Below are 22,775 nucleotides of genomic sequence, written 5' to 3' on the forward strand. Positions count from 1 at the left end.
AGAAGAATGAAAAGAAGAAGAAGAATGAAAAGAAGAATGAAAAGAAGAATGAGAAGAATGAAAAGAAGAATGAAAAGAAGAAGAAGAATGAGAAGAAGAATGAAAAGAAGAATGAGAAGAAGAATGAGAAGAATGAAAAGAAGAATGAGAAGAATGAAAAGAAGTAGAAGAAGAATGAAAAGAAGAAGAAGAATGAAAAGAAGAATGAAAAGAAGAAGAAGAAGAAGAATCTTTTCATTCTTCTCATTCTTCTTTTCATTCTTCTTTTCATTCTTCTTCTTCTTTTCATTCTTCTTCTTCTTTTCATTCTTCTTTTCATTCTTCTTCTTCTTTTCATTCTTCTTCTTCTTCTTTTCATTCTTCTTTTCATTCTTCTTCTTCTTTTCATTCTTCTTCTTCTTCTTCTTTTTATTCTTCTTTTCATTCTTCTCATTCTTCTTTTCATTCTTCTCATTCTTCTTTTCATTCTTCTTTTCATTCTTCTTCTCATTCTTCTTTTCATTCTTCTTCTTCTTCTTTTCATTCTTCTTTTCATTCTTCTTTTCTTCTTCATGAAAAGAAGAATGAGAAGAAGAATGAAAAGAAGAAGAAGAATGAAAAGAAGAATGAGAAGAAGAATGAAAAGAAGAATGAAAAGAAGAATGCGAAGAATGAAAAGAAGAATGAAAAGAAGAAGAAGAATGAAAAGAAGAATGAGAAGAAGAATGAAAAGAAGAATGAGAAGAATGAAAAGAAGAATGAAAAGAAGAAGAAGAAGAATCTTTTCATTCTTCTCATTCTTCTTTTCATTCTTCTTTTCATTCTTCTTCTTCTTCTTCTTTTCATTCTTCTTCTTCTTTTCATTCTTCTTTTCATTCTTCTTCTTTTCATTCTTCTTCTTTTTTTCATTCTTCTTTTCATTCTTCTCATTCTTCTTTTCATTCTTCTTCTTCTCCTTTTCATTCTTCTTCTTCTTTTCATTCTTCTTTTCATTCTTCTTCTTTTTCTTTTCATTCTTCTTCTTCTTCTTTTCATTCTTCTTCTTCTTTTCATTCTTCTTTTCATTCTTCTTCTTCTTCTTTTCATTCTTCTTCTTCTTTTCATTCTTCTTTTCATTCTTCTTCTTCTTCTTTTCATTCTTCTTCTTCTTCTTTTCATTCTTCTTTTCATTCTTCTTCTTCTTTTCATTCTTCTTCTTCTTCTTTTCATTCTTCTTTTCATTCTTCTCATTCTTCTTTTCATTCTTCTTTTCATTCTTCTTCTCATTCTTCTTTTCATTCTTCTTCTTTTCATTCTTCTTTTCATTCTTCTCATTCTTCTTTTCTTCTTCATGAAAAGAAGAATGAGAAGAAGAATGAAAAGAAGAAGAAGAATGAAAAGAAGAATGAAAAGAAGAATGAGAAGAATGAAAAGAAGAATGAAAAGAAGAAGAAGAATGAGAAGAAGAATGAAAAGAAGAATGAGAAGAAGAATGAGAAGAATGAAAAGAAGAATGAGAAGAATGAAAAGAAGAATAAAAAGAAGAAGAAGAAGAAGAAGAATGAAAAGAAGAAGAAGAATGAAAAGAAGAATGAAAAGAAGAAGAAGAAGAAGAATCTTTTCATTCTTCTCATTCTTCTTTTCATTCTTCTTCTTCTTCTTTTCATTCTTCTTCTTCTTTTCATTCTTCTTTTCATTCTTCTTTTCATTCTTCTTCTTCTTCTTTTCATTCTTCTTTTCATTCTTCTTCTTCTTTTCATTCTTCTTCTTCTTCTTTTCATTCTTCTTTTCATTCTTCTCATTCTTCTTTTCATTCTTCTCATTCTTCTTTTCATTCTTCTTTTCATTCTTCTTCTCATTCTTCTTTTCATTCTTCTTCTTCTTCTTTTCATTCTTCTTTTCATTCTTCTTTTCTTCTTCATGAAAAGAAGAATGAGAAGAAGAATGAGAAGAAGAATGAAAAGAAGAAGAAGAATGAAAAGAAGAATGAGAAGAAGAATGAAAAGAAGAATGAAAAGAAGAATGCGAAGAATGAAAAGAAGAATGAAAAGAAGAAGAAGAATGAAAAGAAGAATGAGAAGAAGAATGAAAAGAAGAATGAGAAGAATGAAAAGAAGAATGAAAAGAAGAAGAAGAAGAATCTTTTCATTCTTCTCATTCTTCTTTTCATTCTTCTTTTCATTCTTCTTCTTCTTCTTCTTTTCATTCTTCTTCTTCTTTTCATTCTTCTTTTCATTCTTCTTCTTCTTTTTTTCATTCTTCTTCTTTTTTTCATTCTTCTTTTCATTCTTCTTTTCATTCTTCTCATTCTTCTTTTCATTCTTCTTCTTCTCCTTTTCATTCTTCTTCTTCTTTTCATTCTTCTTTTCATTCTTCTTCTTTTTCTTTTCATTCTTCTTCTTCTTCTTTTCATTCTTCTTCTTCTTTTCATTCTTCTTTTCATTCTTCTTCTTCTTCTTTTCATTCTTCTTCTTCTTTTCATTCTTCTTTTCATTCTTCTTCTTCTTTTCATTCTTCTTCTTCTTCTTTTCATTCTTCTTTTCCTTCTTCTTTTCATTCTTCTCATTCTTCTTTTCATTCTTCTTTTCATTCTTCTTCTTCTTCTTCTTTTCATTCTTCTTTTCATTCTTCTCATTCTTCTTTTCTTCTTCATGAAAAGAAGAATGAGAAGAAGAATGAAAAGAAGAATGAGAAGAATGAAAAGAAGAATGAAAAGAAGAAGAAAAATGAAAAGAAGAATGAGAAGAAGAATGAAAAGAATAATGAGAAGAAGAATGAGAAGAATGAAAAGAAGAATGAGAAGAATGAAAAGAAGAATGAAAAGAAGAAGAAGAATGAAAAGAAGAAGAAGAATGAAAAGAAGAATGAAAAGAAGAAGAATGAAAAGAAGAATGAGAAGAAGAATGAAAAGAAGAATGAGAAGAATGAAAAGAAGAAGAAGAATGAAAAGAAGAATGAGAAGAAGAATGAAAAGAAGAATGAGAAGAAGAATGAGAAGAATGAAAAGAAGAATGAGAAGAATGAAAAGAAGAATGAAAAGAAGAAGAAGAAGAATGAAAAGAAGAAGAAGAATGAAAAGAAGAATGAAAAGAAGAAGAAGAAGAATCTTTTCATTCTTCTCATTCTTCTTTTCATTCTTCTTCTTCTTCTTCTTTTCATTCTTCTTCTTCTTTTCATTCTTCTTTTCATTCTTCTTCTTTTCATTCTTCTTCTTCTTCTGAGGATGAGGATGAAGAAGAAGTAGGATGAAAATAAGAAGAATTCCAAGCCGGCAAAAAGTGTATCTGCAGAGCTCCGCTAAGTGTATCTGCAGAGCTCAGCTATTTCTGACAGTTCTCTGATATTCACATTTTACAGCGGTTGAAACATTGTATCTATTTGTTTCCATTTATGAGGATGATTGTATCTATTTGTTTCCATTTATGGAAACAAATAGATACAATGTTTCAACCGCTGTAAATGTGAATGTCAGAGAACTGTCAGAAATAGTGGAGCTCTGCAGATACACTTAGCGGAGCTCTGCCGATACACTTTTTGCCGGCTTGGAATTCTTCTTATTTTTATCCTACTTATTCTTCTTCTTCTTCTTCTTCATCCTCATCCTCATCCTCGGAAGAAGAAGAAGAGGATGAGGATGAAGAAGAAGAAGAAGAAGTAGGATGAAAATAAGAAGAATTCCAAGCCGGGAAAAAGTGTATCTGTCAGAAATAGAGGAGCTCTGCAGATACACTTTTTGCCGGCTTGGAATTCTTCTTATTTTCATCCTACTTCTTCTTCTTCTTCTTCATCCTCATCCTCTTCTTCTTCTTCTGAGGATGAGGATGAGGATGAAGAAGAAGAAGAAGAAGTAGGATGAAAATAAGAAGAATTCCAAGCCGGCAAAAAGTGTATCTGCAGAGCTCCGCTAAGTGTATCTGCAGAGCTCCGCTAAGAAATAGCGGAGCTCTGCAGATACACTTTTTGCCGGCTTGGAATTCTCCTTCTTCTCATCCTTCTTCTTCTTCTCATCCTTCTTCTTCTTCTCATCCTTCTTCTACTTCTCATCCTTCTTCTTCTTCTCATCCTTCTCCTTCTTCTCATCCTTCTTCTTCTTCTCATCCTTCTTCTTCTCATCCTTCTCCTTCTTCTCATCCTTCTTCTCATCCTTCTCCTTCTTCTCATCCTTCTTCTCATCCTTCTCCTTCTTCTCATCCTTCTCCTTCTTCTCATCCTTCTCCTTCTCCTTCTTCTCATCCTTCTCCTTCTTCTCATCCTTCTCCTTCTCCTTCTTCTCATCCTTCTCCTTCTTCTCATCCTTCTCCTTCTCCTTATTCTCATCCTTCTCCTTCTCCTTCTTCTCATCCTTCTCCTTCTCCTTCTTCTCATCCTTCTCCTTCTTCTCATCCTTCTCCTTCTTCTCATCCTTCTCCTCCTTCTCATCCTTCTCCTTCTTCTTCCTCATCTCCAAGGGCATTTAAATTAAAGGTACAGTGTTCTGCACTAATATAAAGGCTCTCTGAAGCCTAGAAACCCTTTTTATAAGTTAAATTCGCAGCGAATAAATTCGCATCGAATCGAATTTCTTCCTCAAATTCGGCGAATCAGCCGAATCGAATTTTTGAATAATTCGCTCATCTCTAATCCAGACCATAGTAATTCTCATCCTTGAAGACTGAACCTGTCAGTGTGGGGAGATGGGATCCTCTGTGTAGTGGCATAAGGGCAGGTAAGAGAAATCCTGTTGTCTGATGCTAGAGGAGAACATGCTCTGACTGGTGCATGGAACAAGAGCTCTGTCACTCATTTGCAGATGCCAGTGTAATATTAAACGTGGGATGTTACGGCAGTATGTGTGCCTAAGGAAAATGATTGATGTGTATGCACCTAAATAGTTGATCTTCATACATTTCTATGGGCCATCCCCTATCAAGGAATTGCTGGCTGGCCATACATAGCATGTACGTAAATATACATCTGGTGTGTTACTTCGTCTGAAAGTGCAGTTATCCTTGTTTTTTATGTATTGTAATATTCCTCAAATTACTCAATATGTTGTGGAGGTGGCCAACATGACAAAGCATGCCCTGACAAAGTCTCCTATCATGAAACCTGTTAGAGTGGAACTAAAAGCACACACACAGAAATCCATAGATGTCAGTGAAGAAGAGGCTGGAGTACTGAGCATATACTGTAGGTAAAGTCAGATCATTAAGTGGCGTAGTGTAGTTTTAGCATACAAAAAGTGGGTACATCTCAGCTAGTGATCTTAATACATTTTTAAAATGTTATCACACTATGTTGTGCTTTTTAAGTCTTACGCTGGCTAAGAATGGAAGATGGTGATTATGATCTAGACTCTATAGCATAGAAGTCGCAGTCATTCTGGTGGTTTGTGTATACAGAGGGAATGGGGTAGCTTGTTTTTCAGTAAAGATCTTTGCAATGTGTTTTGTGGTTCAAAGAAGAGACATATAGAATGGTGATTCATTACACATTCCTGAACTGTTGCAGTTTATTCAACTGAGTTTTGTTTTGCTTTGTTTGTTTCTATAGGACTGTATAAGGTATTCCTTATACTGACATGTTTTGTGCACCTTGAGTTTTGTTTGTTTGAAGTTTATTATACAAGGGTTCTTTCAAAAGTTTATGCACTTTTTTAAACTCCATTATTTATATAGAAGTGTGGAAACTTTTGAAGACCCCTTGTAGTAATATATTGATTTTAATATAAGCCCAGTGTTTGGAGAGTTGATTTAGCATAGGATTATGTATTGTTATCAATACAGCGGTCTGCTTGATTGTGTTTATCCTTATTGCTAGGGGTAACACTAGATACTTATATTTTAGCAGCACTAGAACAGAATTCATAGAAACATTTTTTGCAGAGAGCGGTGTCCCTGCTCCTGCCAATATTTATTGAAGCCTCACTAACTAGGTAGACCTTAAAAATGGATAACACCAACTGTGTGTGACAATTCTGTCATTCAGAACTGCTAAAATGAGAGAAGCAAAATGAATATTGATATGCCTGCTGGTTAGTGAGTTTGTTGTAAAAATTAATTTTTTTTTTTTAAAGAAACTTTATTGGGTTTTGTTGTTTACATAACAGCAACCAACGTTCACTGTCGAAGGTTTAGCATGGCAACATAACATAGTTGACAATTTACAGACAGTTTAATCAAAGCAGTAAAAATAGCAATCAAATAGGAACACTTAAGTGACCCCTGAGGTGGGGAGGATAAGCACTAATAGCTTTCAGTAAAAAGAAAGAAGAACCCGTATAGGAGCTATGAGGATTATGAAAGATGTTAAGCTTTGGGGGCCACTAGTGAGTAGGAGGAAAGATGTAAAATTATGTGATGACATAGATAAAATTATTGGGAGAAGGATGTATAACGATATGTTGACCAATAGCCATTAAAGAGATTGAAGGTGAAGGTAAATATCATGTATGTAGGCTAGAAAAAACATAAAAACCTATAATCAACATAATGAAACATAAAAACTGGGATTGAGAGAATGGAGAAAGAGACGGAGGAAAAAAAAAAGGGAGAGGGGGATGGGTAGAGTAGCACTTCCCCGGGAAGCCAGCTGCTTCAGCACTGAAAAGCCAGATAAGAAGATAATAAAAAAGAATGTTGTGCAATGCAATGTAATATAATATAATGTGATGTAATGTATGTTTTCACAAATTATTGGTGGAAAAGAGGATGACGAAAACAGGGAAATAAAAAGGTAAGGGAGAGAAATAAAAGAGGAGAGGGATTCATTGCCTATTACTGGTGGGAGAGCAGCAACAGATAGACTCAACAAACACAATATATCTCAAAGATGCTTACATTGAGCGAAGACAAGACAATATAGCAAAAAGTAACATTATGGAACCTGTTTCTATACTTTAGAACCTTGGAAAAAGGACTGTTGCTCCGGGGCAGGAAATGATCTCGCAATATAAAGTCTCCACTTTCGAGTGTAGTAATCCGCTCCATGATTGCATGATGTAATTAATACATCGAGCCGGTCTAGGCGGAGGAGGAAGTTAAGATCTTGTTTAACATCCACGATAGTTGGTGGATAGTTGGAGACTCATTTTTTAATATAGCTCCTCTTGCTGCCAATAGGCAGGTGGAAAGCCACGGTTTATGGGCCCGGAATGTAGCAAACTGTGTATAGGAAATTGTAGAGGTAGATAGTTCCAAATTACCGAAAAGAAGAAGTAAAGGATCTTTAGGTAATTGAAGATTGGTGATGAAAGTTATAAAGTTGAGTAATTGGTTCCAGAAGTTAGATACAGATGAACAGAGCCAAAATCTGTGTTGTAGTGAGGGTTTGTAAGATCCAAAAAGCGGACAGGTAGATACAGACGGATCGGCTCTGAAGTGTAGGCAAGGCATATAAGCATGATGCATAATTTTGAACTGCTGCTCATGCCAAAACTATTAGAGTTAAATGCACATGTAGTATTGAATCTGGTGAGGATTTGATCCACAGTAAAGGCATTATCAAAGTCCCTTATCCAAGAGTTAATAGCAGTGGAAGTTTCTAGTGGTTTCATATAATGCAGATTTAGGGAGCCGTAGATGTTGGTTATTTTGTATTTTCGATTTCTGGCTAGGACGTCTATCATTGATGTGCGGAATCGGATAGATTTGTTCGGGACCACCGAGTTCACAAAATTCCGGACTTGTAGAATGTGCAAAAAGTGGTGGGGGGGGGGGGTAAGTTGAAGGAGCTAAGAATTTGTTGAAGAGGTAGGGGAGAGCCAGAGGAGGTGTCAAACAATTGGCTTATAAATTTGAGATCCTCGGAAAACCACATTTCACATGCTGCATGTTGTTGAGGGACAGAAAAAAAGGATTATGATGAATAGGAAGAAAGCGAGATAGCCAGGGAGAAACTCCTAGTTTACATCTAACCTCTTTCCAGGTAATAAGTGTGTCACGTATAAGTGGGTTGTGTTTTAGATCGGATGGGAGTGAATTAGAGTTTGAATGTAAAATGGCCGTGAGCTCAAATGGATGGACCATGGCGGACTCAAGTTGGTAGTTAGAGTATGTGGACGATTGGGTCAATCAATCAATGCAGACGCGTAAATACTTGATAGATTATAGGTTTGAAAGTTGGGGAGACTGAGACCCCCCCTCGCACCTAGGAAGAAATAACTTGTGTAGCGCAATGCGTGGGCGGCGCCCTCTCCACAGAAAACTGGAGATCGCCTTGTTGAGTTTGGTGATATCCGTATGTCTAAGCAGAAGGGGGATAGTTTGATGGGGGTATAATAATTTTGGGAAACTCACCATCTTGAAGAGGTGAGCCCGTCCCATAAGTGATAACGGCAGGTCTTTCCACATCTCCAATTCTCCAATGATTTTTTTGAATTACTGGTGAATAGTTAAGTGAGTATAAAGACGAAGAGCGTTTCCTTATTTTGATGCCTAGATATGTGATGTGGCTTGTAGTTATTTTGAAAAGTGAATTTTGCACTAATATAGGGGGGCGTGTGTGGTAAAGTGGGAGGACTTCGCTTTTTGCAAAATGTATGCGTAGGCCTGAACAATGTCGGAAAGCCGAGAAATCAGCATGTATATATCGTAAGTCTAAGGTCGGGTTGGATGTAAATATTAAAATGTCCTCTGCGAATAACGCTAATCGCAGATCTTGCTGTGCCAATTGAATTCCATGAAGCTGAGAGGTAAACATTAGGAAGCGGGCTAGAGGTTCTAAAGCTAGATTGCAGAGCAAGATGGATAAAGGACATCCTTGCCTTGTTCCTTTATGTAGTAGTATGAGATTGGAAATTCGGCCTGGCGCTATTACCTGTGCTGGTAGTACATAGCGTGAATTAAATGCGTAAAAGGACCTGAAAAACCAAACTTATGCAGTGCTAAATGAAGCCATTGGAAACTGACATTATCAAACGCTTTTTCAGCGTCAAAGCAGATAATCTCTAGATCTTGGAGTGGGTTATTTTTAGCTTGGTGTAAGACAGTTAAAACTTTGTGTATATTCAACGTGGCTGATAGACCCCGTATGAAGCCCACTTGTGAAGGATGAATAAGAAAGGGTAGAATAATGGCTAAAAAATGGAATTTTAATGGTAACAAAAAATGGTAACATACAGTATATGCTAAACACAGAAATTCATTGACAATTCTCTGAAGATAAAAAAAAGTAAACAGCACTGTATTTGATTAGTAGCAGTGAAACTCTGACCAGCACTGCCTCAGTAGATTGCAGATGTATTATGACTATGAATATTGAAGATGGAGATGCTGATAACTGAGATTAAACAACACTGTGGGCCTTTGGAAACACATTCACTAATTTTTTCCTCTTTTCTTTCTTCTACTCCTTTCTCTTTTTCTTTTTCGATTTTTTTCCATACTTTATTATTTTAGTTCAAAATAATTTACCAAAATATAAATAAATAGATATGTCTCTTTTACTCATGTAATTTCTATAGTTTTTTTTTTCCAAAATAAAGTTTAATTGAATATATAAGATACAAAGAATACCGAGAATGGGGGGTAGTGAATATAACAATCGGGAGAACAAAAAGCAAAACAACCCCTATAACATCCACAGTTAACATCAAGTAAATACAATAATAGCACCATGTATTAAATGGCAATTCAGTATCCAACATTCAGGATGGCAAACTTTTCCTTTCTCTTCCCTTCCCTTCCCTCCCTTCTCTCCCCCCCCCCTTGAAGGGGGGGGAGGCGTGTGGGAGGGTTAGAGGGTTAGAGGGTTGGGGTACCCTGATTGTATTAGTAGCGGTCTGTGTGTATTGTTCCATCACATCGTACTTTAATCGGGCATGGATGCCTGTAGGAAAGGTATGGCTGTGGGTAATATGGACTCATGTAGAACTGTAGAATGTACAGTACGTTTTCTATCCTTTCAGCTTGTGATTGTAAGTAAAGGACGGTATTCAGTCAGAGACTCAGAGAGCGTATATATCTGGGCGTTCTTTCTAATTAATTAGGCATTCATGACCAATATCTGAGTTATTTTGTTCGTTTACCAAAGCAATCAGTGTAACATTATTGTTCCCCTATTAAATTGTGATATTTTTGTGAAAAATAGGAATAATATATAAAAACTACTAGTTATGACGTCTATGAGCAGCGTGACTGATATTCAAGCTGAGATCAAAAGATGATATTTTTCTTTAAGTAGCATGACTAATGTTTTAAAATGCGGATGATGAAGTCTCTGAGGAGCAAGACTGATGATTCGAGGTATGAGGATGATGATGTATTATTCCTGCATTGCTTTTATGCATATGTCATGTCAGATGGCTTAACTCCTCCTGATTGACTGTGGTACAGGGTGGTAATACAAAGACAAGATTCTTTTTAAATGGTACTACACAGTTCCCAGCAATACAGTTGATTTGTAGCACACCACAATCACAGATGTTTCGCATCTGTACATTTGTGTGTTGCGGTATGCTACAATAAAAAAAAAAGGCTGTATATTCGTTTTCATTACACATTCACTCCCATGTGATTTCATGCATGGGTTTTAATTCCTGTTAAAACATGTGCAGAGGTTTGCTATGGTTTTTATGGTGCTAGTACATATACAGTAGGCAGTGTGTTGACCAGCAAGGGCCAATAAAGATCCTGTCTCGTTTTCATCTTTCAATGCACATTATAAGGACTTTGGTAAGGAATGGTAAGGCATGTCAGTAAATCATAAAAGTCTTCAAAAATGCATCTAAAAAATGATTTGAAACACAAACGTGTTAGCGTGAATCCAGTTTATTGTGGAGCTTTGGCTGCTGAAACAAAGTGAATGGCATGCTTAATACAATGCATGTTAAATACTTATTACCGTACATACTATATTCTTTGGGTGTGGGATATAAGGAAGACTTATTTATTTGTAAAAGTTTAAACAAAAGCCAAAGTAAAACACATAGGAGTTGATTTACTAAACCTGGGGACGGCAATATCTGATGCAGGTCTGCATAGAAACCAATCAGCTTCCAGGTTTTCTTGTCAAAGCTTAATTGAACAAGCTGAAGTTAAAAGCTGTGCATGCAGATTTGATCAAAATGACCAATGCCTAAATTTAAGATTCTTGCTCCATTTTGGACCCACTATAGCTGGTGGTGCTTTATAGGGAACTGTATTTTTCAAAGTGCTTCAAAAACTCGGTTGAATGTCAAAGTTGCAGAAATACATATTGAATATTTATAATGTTATCATGAATGCTATGCAACCTCAACTGAATCTACCCTAAAGGAAATACATGTCTAAATATTAATTTAAGAAGCATGTTTGCAACCATTGTTTGCCATATTCAAAGAGAAAAACAGCTTTTATCGTTGAAAGGCATCTCAGGTGAATGAGTGAAAATAAATGGAAAATGTTAGCTAAATGTTGTAATATTTGTAAAAATGAATTTGAACAGTGGGACAAAGCAAGAATCCTGTAGAAGAATAATTGCAGTACAGTTTATAAATATAGATGACTAAAATAAACTGACAATAATCAATGCGTCTGTTTAGGCTTTGTAATTAGGTATTCATTAATATAATACGTTTCTAAATTCTCTTGACTTCTTTACTTCACAGGGCATAAGAGAGGATGTGAATTACTCATTTCCTATCCAGATCTGTGATGTCCCTTGCAGTAAGTTTCTGTTACATTAATTTATTAGAAAAATAAGCTCCAACTGGGTGTTGATTTTTGAAAGCCACCTCGAAATGCTCCCGTAATATACAAGCTCTTGAAAATTCATACAATGCTCCTTCCCGGTGGTATTTCATGCCAGTGCGCATTGCTAAATACATTCCTAACTATAAGTTCTCCTGCTTTTGGGGCTGTGGGGCCGGGTTGTGGCCTCAATATGGTCTTGTCCTGTGGTGTGTCACCTATGGATAAGAGTGTAGAACATAATCCATTCACTAACGCAAATTAACATCCGGAAAAAACCCATGGGAAACTCTTCTTCACAAAAAAAAGATGTGCTTAGGCAGCCATGTACCTTAATCATTTTCATCTTTATGGCAACAAAGCAAATCATAGCCTCTGCCTGGAAATCCACAACCCTTAGCTTTGAGGAAATCAAATCCAGAATACAAGGTATTTTTATCAATGAAAAACTAACGGCGATATTAGAGGATATGTATGATAAATTCCCCTCAATATGGCAACCCTGGCTCGATTATCAGTTGGTCTCAGGCTTCACTACATGGTTCCTCTAACTATGATCCAGGGTCCAACGCTTTCCCATCCTGCCTCCCATTTTGCAGGAACAAGCTGACCTCTATGGCAAATTCCCCTTACCCTCCCCTTCTTTTTGTCTCTTTGCTAGTCTCATCCTCCTCTGTTTCTGGGGTCCTTTCCCCACTTCTTTTTCCTCCTTCACAGGCTGCTTACTTTACTACAACCCACTGCTATGTGAGCCTTTTCTATGATACATGGTTGCCATTTTTCATACCAGATTAGCTTTTTGACTACTTATTGATGATGTTACAGCTATGGCTGTAAACTATGGGACAATGTTCATGACCTCTCGCATTTCATGTTCACCTTAATCTCCATGCTGATTTGGACAAATCTTAGTTTCGCACACTTTCACGCTACCTATTCACCTGTGCACCCTGTGTGGGTATGCTGTATCTTTTTTCCGTTTGGAGTGTTATTTGATTTGAACTTCCGTATGTGACATACTGTTTCAATAAAGTTTTTTGGTACTAGAAAAATAAGCTCCAAATAATGTTATAATAAGAACTTATACACATTTATTTGTTCTAAAAAAGGCATAACATTCACAGTTCTCTTTAGATACAGTATGTGCTAATTACAACCATTATTAACAATAAATAACTTATGGGCAGAATAAACATACTGTATGCACACATTCCAAAGATACTCATTTGGTAAGACTTGATGGAATTGAGCTTATTTCACATGGCCACTTCTGTCTACACTGGAACAGGGGAGGATACTGCATGTGACATGCCGCATATACAGTAGCTCAACATCCAATAAAGGCACAAAATGCCCAAGGGACCTTTCCAAGAAACTCCAAACAATGATATATAAAAAAATATTAAACCCATAAGTTCTTTATTACAATAGCATAAAAATCACAATACAAATTATCAACACACACTTATAACAGTAATTTGGGTATTTCCATTTAGATAAATTATCAAAAGTTGAATAATAACAAACATCAGTAGGTAACTACACTACATCATTGACATTCATTTATTGAAAAACTTTTCTCAATGTGTGTTGTGAATCTTTGTTAACTTCAGCAGGATAATTGTTTTTTAACTGAAGAACTGTAGAAAAGAGTTACACCCACAGTTAAAGCAGAGACACTTTAAAATGACCAATCTTACTGCCATAGATATACAGCATTTTTATCTTATATTTTATAATTTTTTATATCATTGTTTGCCATTTGGACTTGGAAAAGTCCCTTGGGCAATTTCTTTTATGTATTTTGTTACTGTTTGAAATGAGGAAATGCTGCCCTGTGCTTAAAACCACATGCAAATATACACTGTTCAATAAAAGCTGCTTGCATGAGAATAAAAATGGAGAGACCTTTGTAGGGCTGAAGTAAATGGAGTTGAGATGTGTTTTTATAAGGTCCCCTCGCCCATGTCAGTTACTTGGCTCCTCTCTGCAGGCACCACTTGCAGACCAAAATTTGGGATCACTCCTAGCATGCATCAAGTCACTATCATTCTTAGAAGTTTATTTTATTAAAATGGCGGAGTCGGCAGTGGCACAGCCCTGAAGGACCCTGGCTGTGTTCCTGTCAGATTAAACCTTAAAAAAGGCAGCATTGTGGTTTCAAGTCCACCTAATGTAAAAAAAATTACTCTATAATATTGTCCTCTCTGCAGCAGAGCTCTTCATGCAACTGGGACCAAGAGAAGGGGTCCAAGAGGGTGCCCTATATCACTTTCTACAGATACAAGGTGGTCCACTGGACTACAGTTTCAATGAACCCTAACCTACAAACTCACTCTGTGGGCAGGAAGTGTAGATAACAGCGGCAATGCTGATAAAACTTCCCTTCAACATGAACGGTATAATCATGCAGTCCAAGGACTTCAGTGACTGCATAAAATAACAACACTTCAGTGATTTCACTACAGGGTATTTAGCCTTGTCACACTGTAAGAGAAAGGCCCTTTCACTGACATGATCACTTGGTATTTAGTACATGGTATAATCATTGAACTACAAAAGAAATAATGCATAGAAATAAAGTATTCAATCATACATTGCATGCTGAAAAAGGAAGCCACCACACACTGGAAAGATCATTAACCACTTGCCCTCCAGAGGATTTACCCTCCTTCCTGACCAGGCCACTTTTTGGGTTACGGCGCTGCGTTACTTTAACTGATAATTGCGCGGTCATGCAATGCTGCACCAAAATTAAATTTATGTCCTTTTTTTCCCCACGAATTGAGCTTTCTTTTGGGGGTATCTGATCGCCTGTGCGTTTTTTTTTTTTGCGTTATAAAAGAAAAAAAAGGCCGACAACTTTAAGAAATAAACAATGTTTTTGACTTTTTGCTATTAAACATGTCCAGTAAAAAAATTAACAAATCATATTTCGGCATAAATTTCAGCCAAAATGTATTCTGCTACATGTCTTTGCTAAAAAAAAATCCCAATATATGTAAATTAAATGGTTTTTGTGAAAGTTTTAGCGTTTACTAATGGCAGTATAGACTGCGGGACTACAGCCGGCATTCTGACACTGGGGGGAACTGATGTGGTATCACTAACATCCCCAGTGACACCAATACAATGAACAGTGCTAAAAAAAAGCATTGACACTGTAGTAAGGGCACTGGGCAGGAAGGGGTTAACATGAGGGGTGATCAAAGGGTTAACTGTGTGCTGGGAGTGTTTTACTTGTGTCTGTGTGTCTGTGCTTCACTGTAATCACACTGATTTGCATGACTCTGCCGTGCACAGCCATCCAAAGCAGTGTGCACGAGCTGACAGGGAGGAGAACTGTATTGTTTACATACAGTTCTCCTCCCTTCGGAGATGCTTGGAAATCACCGCGTGCCAGCGAGTAATCATCAGCCGGGACCTGGTGATTGACAGCCGCAGCCATGAATGGTGGTGCAGGTGGGGCCCGTGCGCCCCCTACCCGGAAATGCAAAATCTTGTACATATACATGATTTTGCGCACCCGTGCCGGCCTGTAGCAGTATGTCTGCTATAGGGTGGTCGGGAAGCAGTTAATGTTTACATTACTGCATAGGATATCCACAAGCATGACTTTGACAGTCCGCGTCTTAGTACCGCATCACCCAATAGGGCTTAGTCGTAGAGCATCTACTGGGGGCAATAGTGGAGAGTTCTAGGGCAGGGACTGTCAAACCATGCTTGTGCATATTCCATGCAATAAATGTGAACATTAGTGATCCCTCCAGTATATGATGGCTGTCTTTTTCAGAAACTAGTCTGTGAGCTGGGATGGTTTGTAGAGCCCCCAGCACTGGCCTTCAAGTGGCTGTGGAGCAGAGCAGCTTGGAGCATAGAATGCTGAATTGAATGCTGTTTTTAGAGATGAGCGAATCGAAGTAGGCGAAGTGGAATTCGTTTCGAATATTAGGAAAATTTCGATTCGCGTCGAATCCGAAAATAAGCAGACTTCGGATGTGCGAATCGAAATTTTTCCTAAAATGGCAGCGACATGTGCAGCGACGGAGCGGGGATGTCTGGGAAGGCGCGCAGACAAGGCGCGCTGACCCATAATGCATTCATTCATGACATGTGATCGCATTAGCCAATCAGCAGCCAGCCAGCCAGCACAGTGTAATGGTCGAGCTATAAATGGCGGCCATTTTAGAATTCTCCATTTGCCTCCAGTCATTAAACAGAGGCAGACCTGGCTGTATGCAGGGAGAGAGTTAGGGACAGAGAAACGTTACTTAGGGACACAGAAACGTTAGTTAGGGCCACAGAATCGTTACTTAGGGCCATAGAAACGTTACATAGGGCCACAGAAATGTTACTTAGGGCCACAGAATCGTTAGTTAGGGCCACAGAAACGTTACTTAGGGACACAGAATTGTTACTCAGGGACAGACAGAATTGTTACTGAGGGATACAGAATTGTTACTGAGGGCCACAGAATCGTTACTTAGGGCCACAGAAACGTTACTTAGGGCCACAGAATTGTTACTTAGGGACAGACACAGAATTGTTACTGAGGGACACAGATTTGTTACTGAGGGCCACAGAATCGTTACTTAGGGCCACAGAATTGTTACTTAGGGACAGACACAGAATTGTTACTGAGGGACACAGATTTGTTACTGAGGGCCACAGAATCGTTACTTAGGGCCACAGAAACGTTACTTAGGGCCACAGAATTGTTACTTAGGGACAGACACAGAATTGTTACTGAGGGACACAGAATTGTTACTGAGGGACACAGATTTGTTACTGAGGGCCACAGAAACGTTACTTAGGGCCACAGAAATGTTACTTAGGGCCACAGAATCGTTAGTTAGGGCCACAGAAACGTTACTTAGGGACACAGAATTGTTACTCAGGGACAGACACAGAATTGTTACTGAGGGATACAGAATTGTTACTGAGGGCCACAGAATCGTTACTTAGGGCCACAGAAACGTTACTTAGGGCCACAGAAACGTTACTTAGGGCCACAGAATTGTTACTGAGGGACAGACACAGAATTGTTATTGAGGGACACAGAATTGTTACTGAGGGACACAGAACCGTTACTTAGGGCCACAGAATCGTTACTTATAGCCACAGAATTGTTACTGAGGGACAGACACAGAATTGTTACTGAGGCACACAGATTTGTTACTGAGGGCCACAGAAACGTTACTTAGGGCCACAGAATCCTTACTTAGGGCCACAGAAACGTTACTTAGGGCCACAGAATTGTTACTTAGGGACAGACACAGAATTGTTACTGAGGGACACAGATTTGTTACTGAGGGCCACAGAAACGTTACTTAGGGCCACAGAAACGTTACTTAGGGCCACAGAATCGTTACTTAGGGCCACAGAAACGTTACTTAGGGCCACAGAATTGTTACTTAGGGACAGACACAGAATTGTTATTGAGGGACACAGAATTGTTACTGAGGGCCACAGAACCGTTACTTAGGGCCACAGAAACGTTACTTAGGGCCACAGAATTGTTACTTAGGGACAGACACAGAATTGTTACTGAGGGCCACAGAATTGTTACTGAGGGCCACAGAAACGTTACTTAGGGCCACAGAAACGTTACTTAGGGCCACAGAATCGTTACTTAGGGCCACAGAAACGTTACTTAGGGCCACAGAAACGTTACTTAGGGCCACAGAATCGTTACTTAGGGCCACAGAAACGTTACTTAGGGCCACAGAAACGTTACTTAGGGCCACAGAATTGTTACTTAGGGACAGACACAGAATTGTTATTGAGGGACACAGAATTGTTACTGAGGGCCACAGAACCGTTACTTAGGGCCACAGAAACGTTACTTATGGCCACAGAATTGTTACTTAGGGACAGACACAGAATTGTTGCTGAGGGACACATATTTGTTACTGAGGGCCACAGAAACATTACTTAGGGCCACAGAAACGTTACTTAGGGCCACAGAATCGTTACTTAGGGCCACAGAAACGTTACTTAGGGCCACAGAAACGTTACTTAGGGCCACAGAATTGTTACTTAGGGACAGACACAGAATTGTTACTGAGGGCCACAGAATTGTTACTGAGGGCCACAGAATCGTTACTTAGGGCCACAGAAACGTTACTTCGGGCCACAGAAACATTACTTAGGGCTACAGAAACGTTACTTAGGGCCACAGAATCGTTACTTAGGGCCACAGAATCGTTACTTAGGGACACAGAAACGTTACTTATGGCCACAGAAACTTTACTTAGGGCCACAGAATTGTTACTTAGGGACAGACACAGAATTGTTACTGAGGGATACAGAATTGTTACTGAGGGACACAGAACCGTTACTTAGGGCCACAGAAACGTTACTTAGGGCCACAGAAACGTTACTTAGGGCCACAGAATCGTTACTTAGGGCCACAGAAACGTTACTTAGGGCCACAGAAACGTTACTTAGGGACACAGAATTGTTACTCAGGGACAGACACAGAATTCTTACTCAGGGACAGACACAGAATTGTTACTCAGGGACACAGAATTGTTACTGAGGGACACAGAATTGTTACTGAGGGACACAGAATTGTTACTGAGGGACACAGAATTGTTACTGAGGGACACAGAATTGTTACTCAGGGACACAGAATTGTTACTCAGAGACAGACACAGAATTGTTACTGAGGGACACAGAATTGTTACTGAGGGACACAGAATTGTTACTGAGGGCCACAGTACTGTTACTTAGGGCCACAGAAACGTTACTCAGGGACACAGAATTGTTACTCAGGGACAGACACAGAATTGTTACTCAGGGACAGACACAGAATTGTTACTGAGGGACACAGAATTGTTACTGAGGGACACAGAATTGTTACTGAGGGCCACAGAACTGTTACTTAGGGCCACAGAAACGTTACTCAGGGACACAGAATTGTTAATCAGGGACAGACACAGAATTCTTACTCAGGGACAGACACAGAATTGTTACTCAGGGACACAGAATTGTTACTGAGGGACACAGAATTGTTACTGAGGGACACAGAATTGTTACTGAGGGATACAGAATTGTTACTGAGGGACACAGAACCGTTACTTAGGGCCACAGAAACGTTACTTAGGGCCACAGAAACGTTACTTAGGGCCACAGAATTGTTACTCAGGGACAGACACAGAATTCTTACTCAGGGACAGACACAGAATTGTTACTCAGGGACACAGAATTGTTACTGAGGGACACAGAATTGTTACTGAGGGACACAGAATTGTTACTGAGGGACACAGAATTGTTACTGAGGGACACATAATTGTTACTCAGGGACACAGAATTGTTACTCAGGGACAGACACAGAATTGTTACTGAGGGACACAGAATTGTTACTGAGGGCCACAGAACTGTTACTTAGGGCCACAGAAACGTTACTCAGGGACACAGAATTGTTACTCAGGGACAGACACAGAATTGTTACTCAGGGACACAGAATCGTTGAATTAAAGAGTATGTCAGACAACATGCAGAGGAGTGGCAGAGGAGGCAATGTTTTAGGAGCGAGCAGACGTGGCAGCAGAGGAAGGGGTCGAGGCAGCACTATTCGCAGCCAGAGGCCAGTGCTCCCGGTGTCATCCAGTACAGTGAGGAAGAGCTAACAGAGGGCGGTCAGGAACGGGGGGAGACATCCGCCTCTTCAGCAGCCAGGCGAAGAAGTAGTGGTGAGGAGAGTGGCTCGGTAGCCGGTCTAGAGACAGGTCTGTCTCCTGACCCACACGCAGCCGAGGGGGCTAGTAGTGAGGCGGAGACCCTAATTGATGATGATGAGGCTGATCGCACTTGGCAGCCTCGTCGTCATCAGGCTATTGCTTCCGCATCATCAGGAGAAGAGGGTGGCAGCTTGGCAGCGAGCAAAACAGTCGGTGGGTTGTCTCCATCGCCACACTCTGCCATGTGCCACTTACAGGTCTCCTCACACACTGCTGGTGTGTTCCATTTTTTGTCATAGGGTGCTGGCAGATTACGGGCCTCCCATAGCTGCTGCCAGGCCCCTAATCTTCCATGGGCCCCTGTACCGCCTCCTCATGCTGCTGCCAGGTCCACAGTGTCTCATGCCATGTGCCACTTTCAGGTCTCCTCACACTGCTGGTGTGTTCCATTTTTTGTCATAGGGTGCTGGCAGATTACGGGCCTCCCATAGCTGCTGCCAGGCCCCTAATCTGCCATGGTCCCCTATACCGCCTCCTCATGCTGCTGCGAAGTCCAGAGTCTCTTATGGGTCCCTGTACAGCCTCCCATTGCTGCTGTCTCCATCGCCACACTCTGCCATGTGCCACTTTCAGGTCTCCTCACACACTGCTGGTGTGTTCCATTTTTTGACATAGGGTGCTGGCAGATTACGGACCTCCCATAGCTGCTGCCAGGCCCCTAATCTGCCATGGGCCCCTATAGCGCCTCCTCATGCTGCTGCCAGGTCCAGAGTGTCTCATGGGTCCCTGTACGGCCTCCCATTGCTGCTGTCTCCATCGCCACACTCTGCCACGTGCCACTTTCAGGTCTCCTCACACACTGCTGGTGTGTTCAATTTTTTGACATAGGGTGCTGGCAGATTACGGGCCTCCCATAGCTGCTGCCAGGCCCCTAATCTGCCATGGGCCCCTATACCGCCTCCTCATGCTGCTGCCAGGTCCAGAGTGTCTCATGGGTCCCTGTACGGCCTCCCATTGCTGCTGCCTCCATCGCCACACTCTGCCATGTGCCACTTTCAGGTCTCCTCACACTGCTGGTGTGTTCCATTTTTTGTCATAGGGTGCTGGCAGATTACGGGCCTCCCATAGCTGCTGCCAGGCCCCTAATCTGCCATGGGCCCCTATACCGCCTCCTCATGCTGCTGCCAGGTCCAGAGTCTCTCATGGGTCCCTGTACGGCCTCCCATTGCTGCTGTCTCCATCGCCACACTCTGCCATGTGCCACTTTTAGGTCTCCTCACACACTGCTGGTGTGTTCCATTTTTTGACATAGGGTGCTGGCAGATTACGGGCCTCCCATAGCTGCTGCCAGGCCCCTAATCTGCCATGGTCCCCTATACCGCCTCCTCATGCTGCTGCCAGGTCCAGAGTGTCTCATGGGTCCCTGTACGGCCTCCCATTGCTGCTGTCTCCATCGCCACACTCTGCCATGTGCCACTTTCAGGTCTCCTCACACACTGCTGGTGTGTTCAATTTTTTTGACATAGGGTGCTGGCAGATTACGGGCCTCCCATAGCTGCTGCCAGGCCCCTAATCTGCCATGGGCCCCTATACCGCCTCCTCATGCTGCTGCCAGGTCCAGAGTCTCTCATGGGTCCCTGTACGGCCTCCCATTGCTGCTGTCTCCATCGCCACACTCTGCCATGTGCCACTTTCAGGTCTCCTCACACACTGCTGGTGTGTTCCATTTTTTGACATAGGGTGCTGGCAGATTACGGGCCTCCCATAGCTGCTGCCAGGCCCCTAATCTGCCATGGGCCCCTATACCGCCTCCTCATGCTGCTGCCAGGTCCAGAGTCTCTCATGGGTCCCTGTACGGCCTCCCATTGCTGCTGTCTCCATCGCCACACTCTGCCATGTGCCACTTTCAGGTCTCCTCACACACTGCTGGTGTGTTCAATTTTTTTGACATAGGGTGCTGGCAGATTACGGGCCTCCCATAGCTGCTGCCAGGCCCCTAATCTGCCATGGGCCCCTATACCGCCTCCTCATGCTGCTGCCAGGTCCAGAGTCTCTCATGGGTCCCTGTACGGCCTCCCATTGCTGCTGTCTCCATCGCCACACTCTGCCATGTGCCACTTTCAGGTCTCCTCACACACTGCTGGTGTGTTCCATTTTTTGACATAGGGTGCTGGCAGATTACGGGCCTCCCATAGCTGCTGCCAGGCCCCTAATCTGCCATGGTGCTCCTATACCGCCTCCTCATGCTGCTGCCAGGTCCAGAGTGTCTCATGGGTCCCTGTACGGCCTCCCATTGCTGCTGTCTCCATCGCCACACTCTGCCATGTGCCACTTTCAGGTCTCCTCACACACTGCTGGTGTGTTCCATTTTTTGACATAGGGTGCTGGCAGATTACGGGCCTCCCATAGCTGCTGCCAGGCCCCTAATCTGCCATGGGCCCCTGTACCGCCTCCTCATGCTGCTGCCAGGTCCACAGTGTCTCATGGGTCCCTGTACGGCCTCCCATTGCTGCTGTCTCCATCGCCACACTCTGCCATGTGCCACTTTCAGGTCTCCTCACACTGCTGGTGTGTTACATTTTTGTCATAGGGTGCTGGCAGATTACGGGCCTCCCATAGCTGCTGCCAGGCCCCTAATCTGCCATGGGCCCCTATACCGCCTCCTCATGCTGCTGCCAGGTCCAGAGTCTCTCATGGGTCCCTGTACGGCCTCCCATTGCTGCTGTCTCCATCGCCACACTCTGCCATGTGCCACTTTCAGGTCTCCTCACACACTGCTGGTGTGTTCCATTTTTTGACATAGGGTGCTGGCAGATTACGGGCCTCCCATAGCTGCTGCCAGGCCCCTAATCTGCCATGGGCCCCTGTACCGCCTCCTCATGCTGCTGCCAGGTCCACAGTGTCTCATGGGTCCCTGTACGGCCTCCCATTGCTGCTGTCTCCATCGCCACACTCTGCCATGTGCCACTTTCAGGTCTCCTCACACTGCTGGTGTGTTACATTTTTTGTCATAGGGTGCTGGCAGATTACGGGCCTCCCATAGCTGCTGCCAGGCCCCTAATCTGCCATGGGCCCCTATACCGCCTCCTCATGCTGCTGCCAGGTCCAGAGTGTCTCATGGGTCCCTGTACGGCCTCCATTGCTGCTGTCTCCATCGCCACACTCTGCCATGTGCCACTTTCAGGTCTCCACACACACTGCTGGTGTGTTCCATTTTTTGACATAGGGTGCTGGCAGATTACGGGCCTCCCATAGCTGCTGCCAGGCCCCTAATCTGCCATGGGCCCCTATACCGCCTCCTCATGCTGCTGCCAGGTCCAGAGTGTCTCGTGGGTCCCTGTACGGCCTCCCATTGCTGCTGTCTCCATCGCCACACTCTGCCATGTGCCACTTTCAGGTCTCCTCACACACTGCTGGTGTGTTCAATTTTTTTGACATAGGGTGCTGGCAGATTACGGGCCTCCCATAGCTGCTGCCAGGCCCC

The 22,775-nt window shown here is 41.4% G+C and overlaps 1 protein-coding gene across 2 annotated transcripts in view; it reads left to right on the top strand.

Annotated features, from left to right (window-relative positions):
- Window positions 1-22,775, top strand: part of IL17REL (interleukin 17 receptor E like) — a 147,868-nt gene that overhangs the window by 92,721 nt on the left and 32,372 nt on the right. For both annotated transcript variants that reach the window (XM_089684661.1, XM_089684670.1), the window contains exon 15: window positions 11,525-11,582. In XM_089684661.1, coding sequence (XP_089540787.1) covers window positions 11,525-11,582 — 58 coding nt within the window. The remainder of the gene's footprint in view (window positions 1-11,524; window positions 11,583-22,775) is intronic.

The sequence above is a fragment of the Staurois parvus genome, unplaced genomic scaffold (genome assembly GCF_062004578.1).
Source record: "Staurois parvus isolate SC_StPar_1 unplaced genomic scaffold, SC_StPar_1.0 ptg000019l, whole genome shotgun sequence".
Lineage (NCBI taxonomy): Eukaryota > Metazoa > Chordata > Amphibia > Anura > Ranidae > Staurois > Staurois parvus.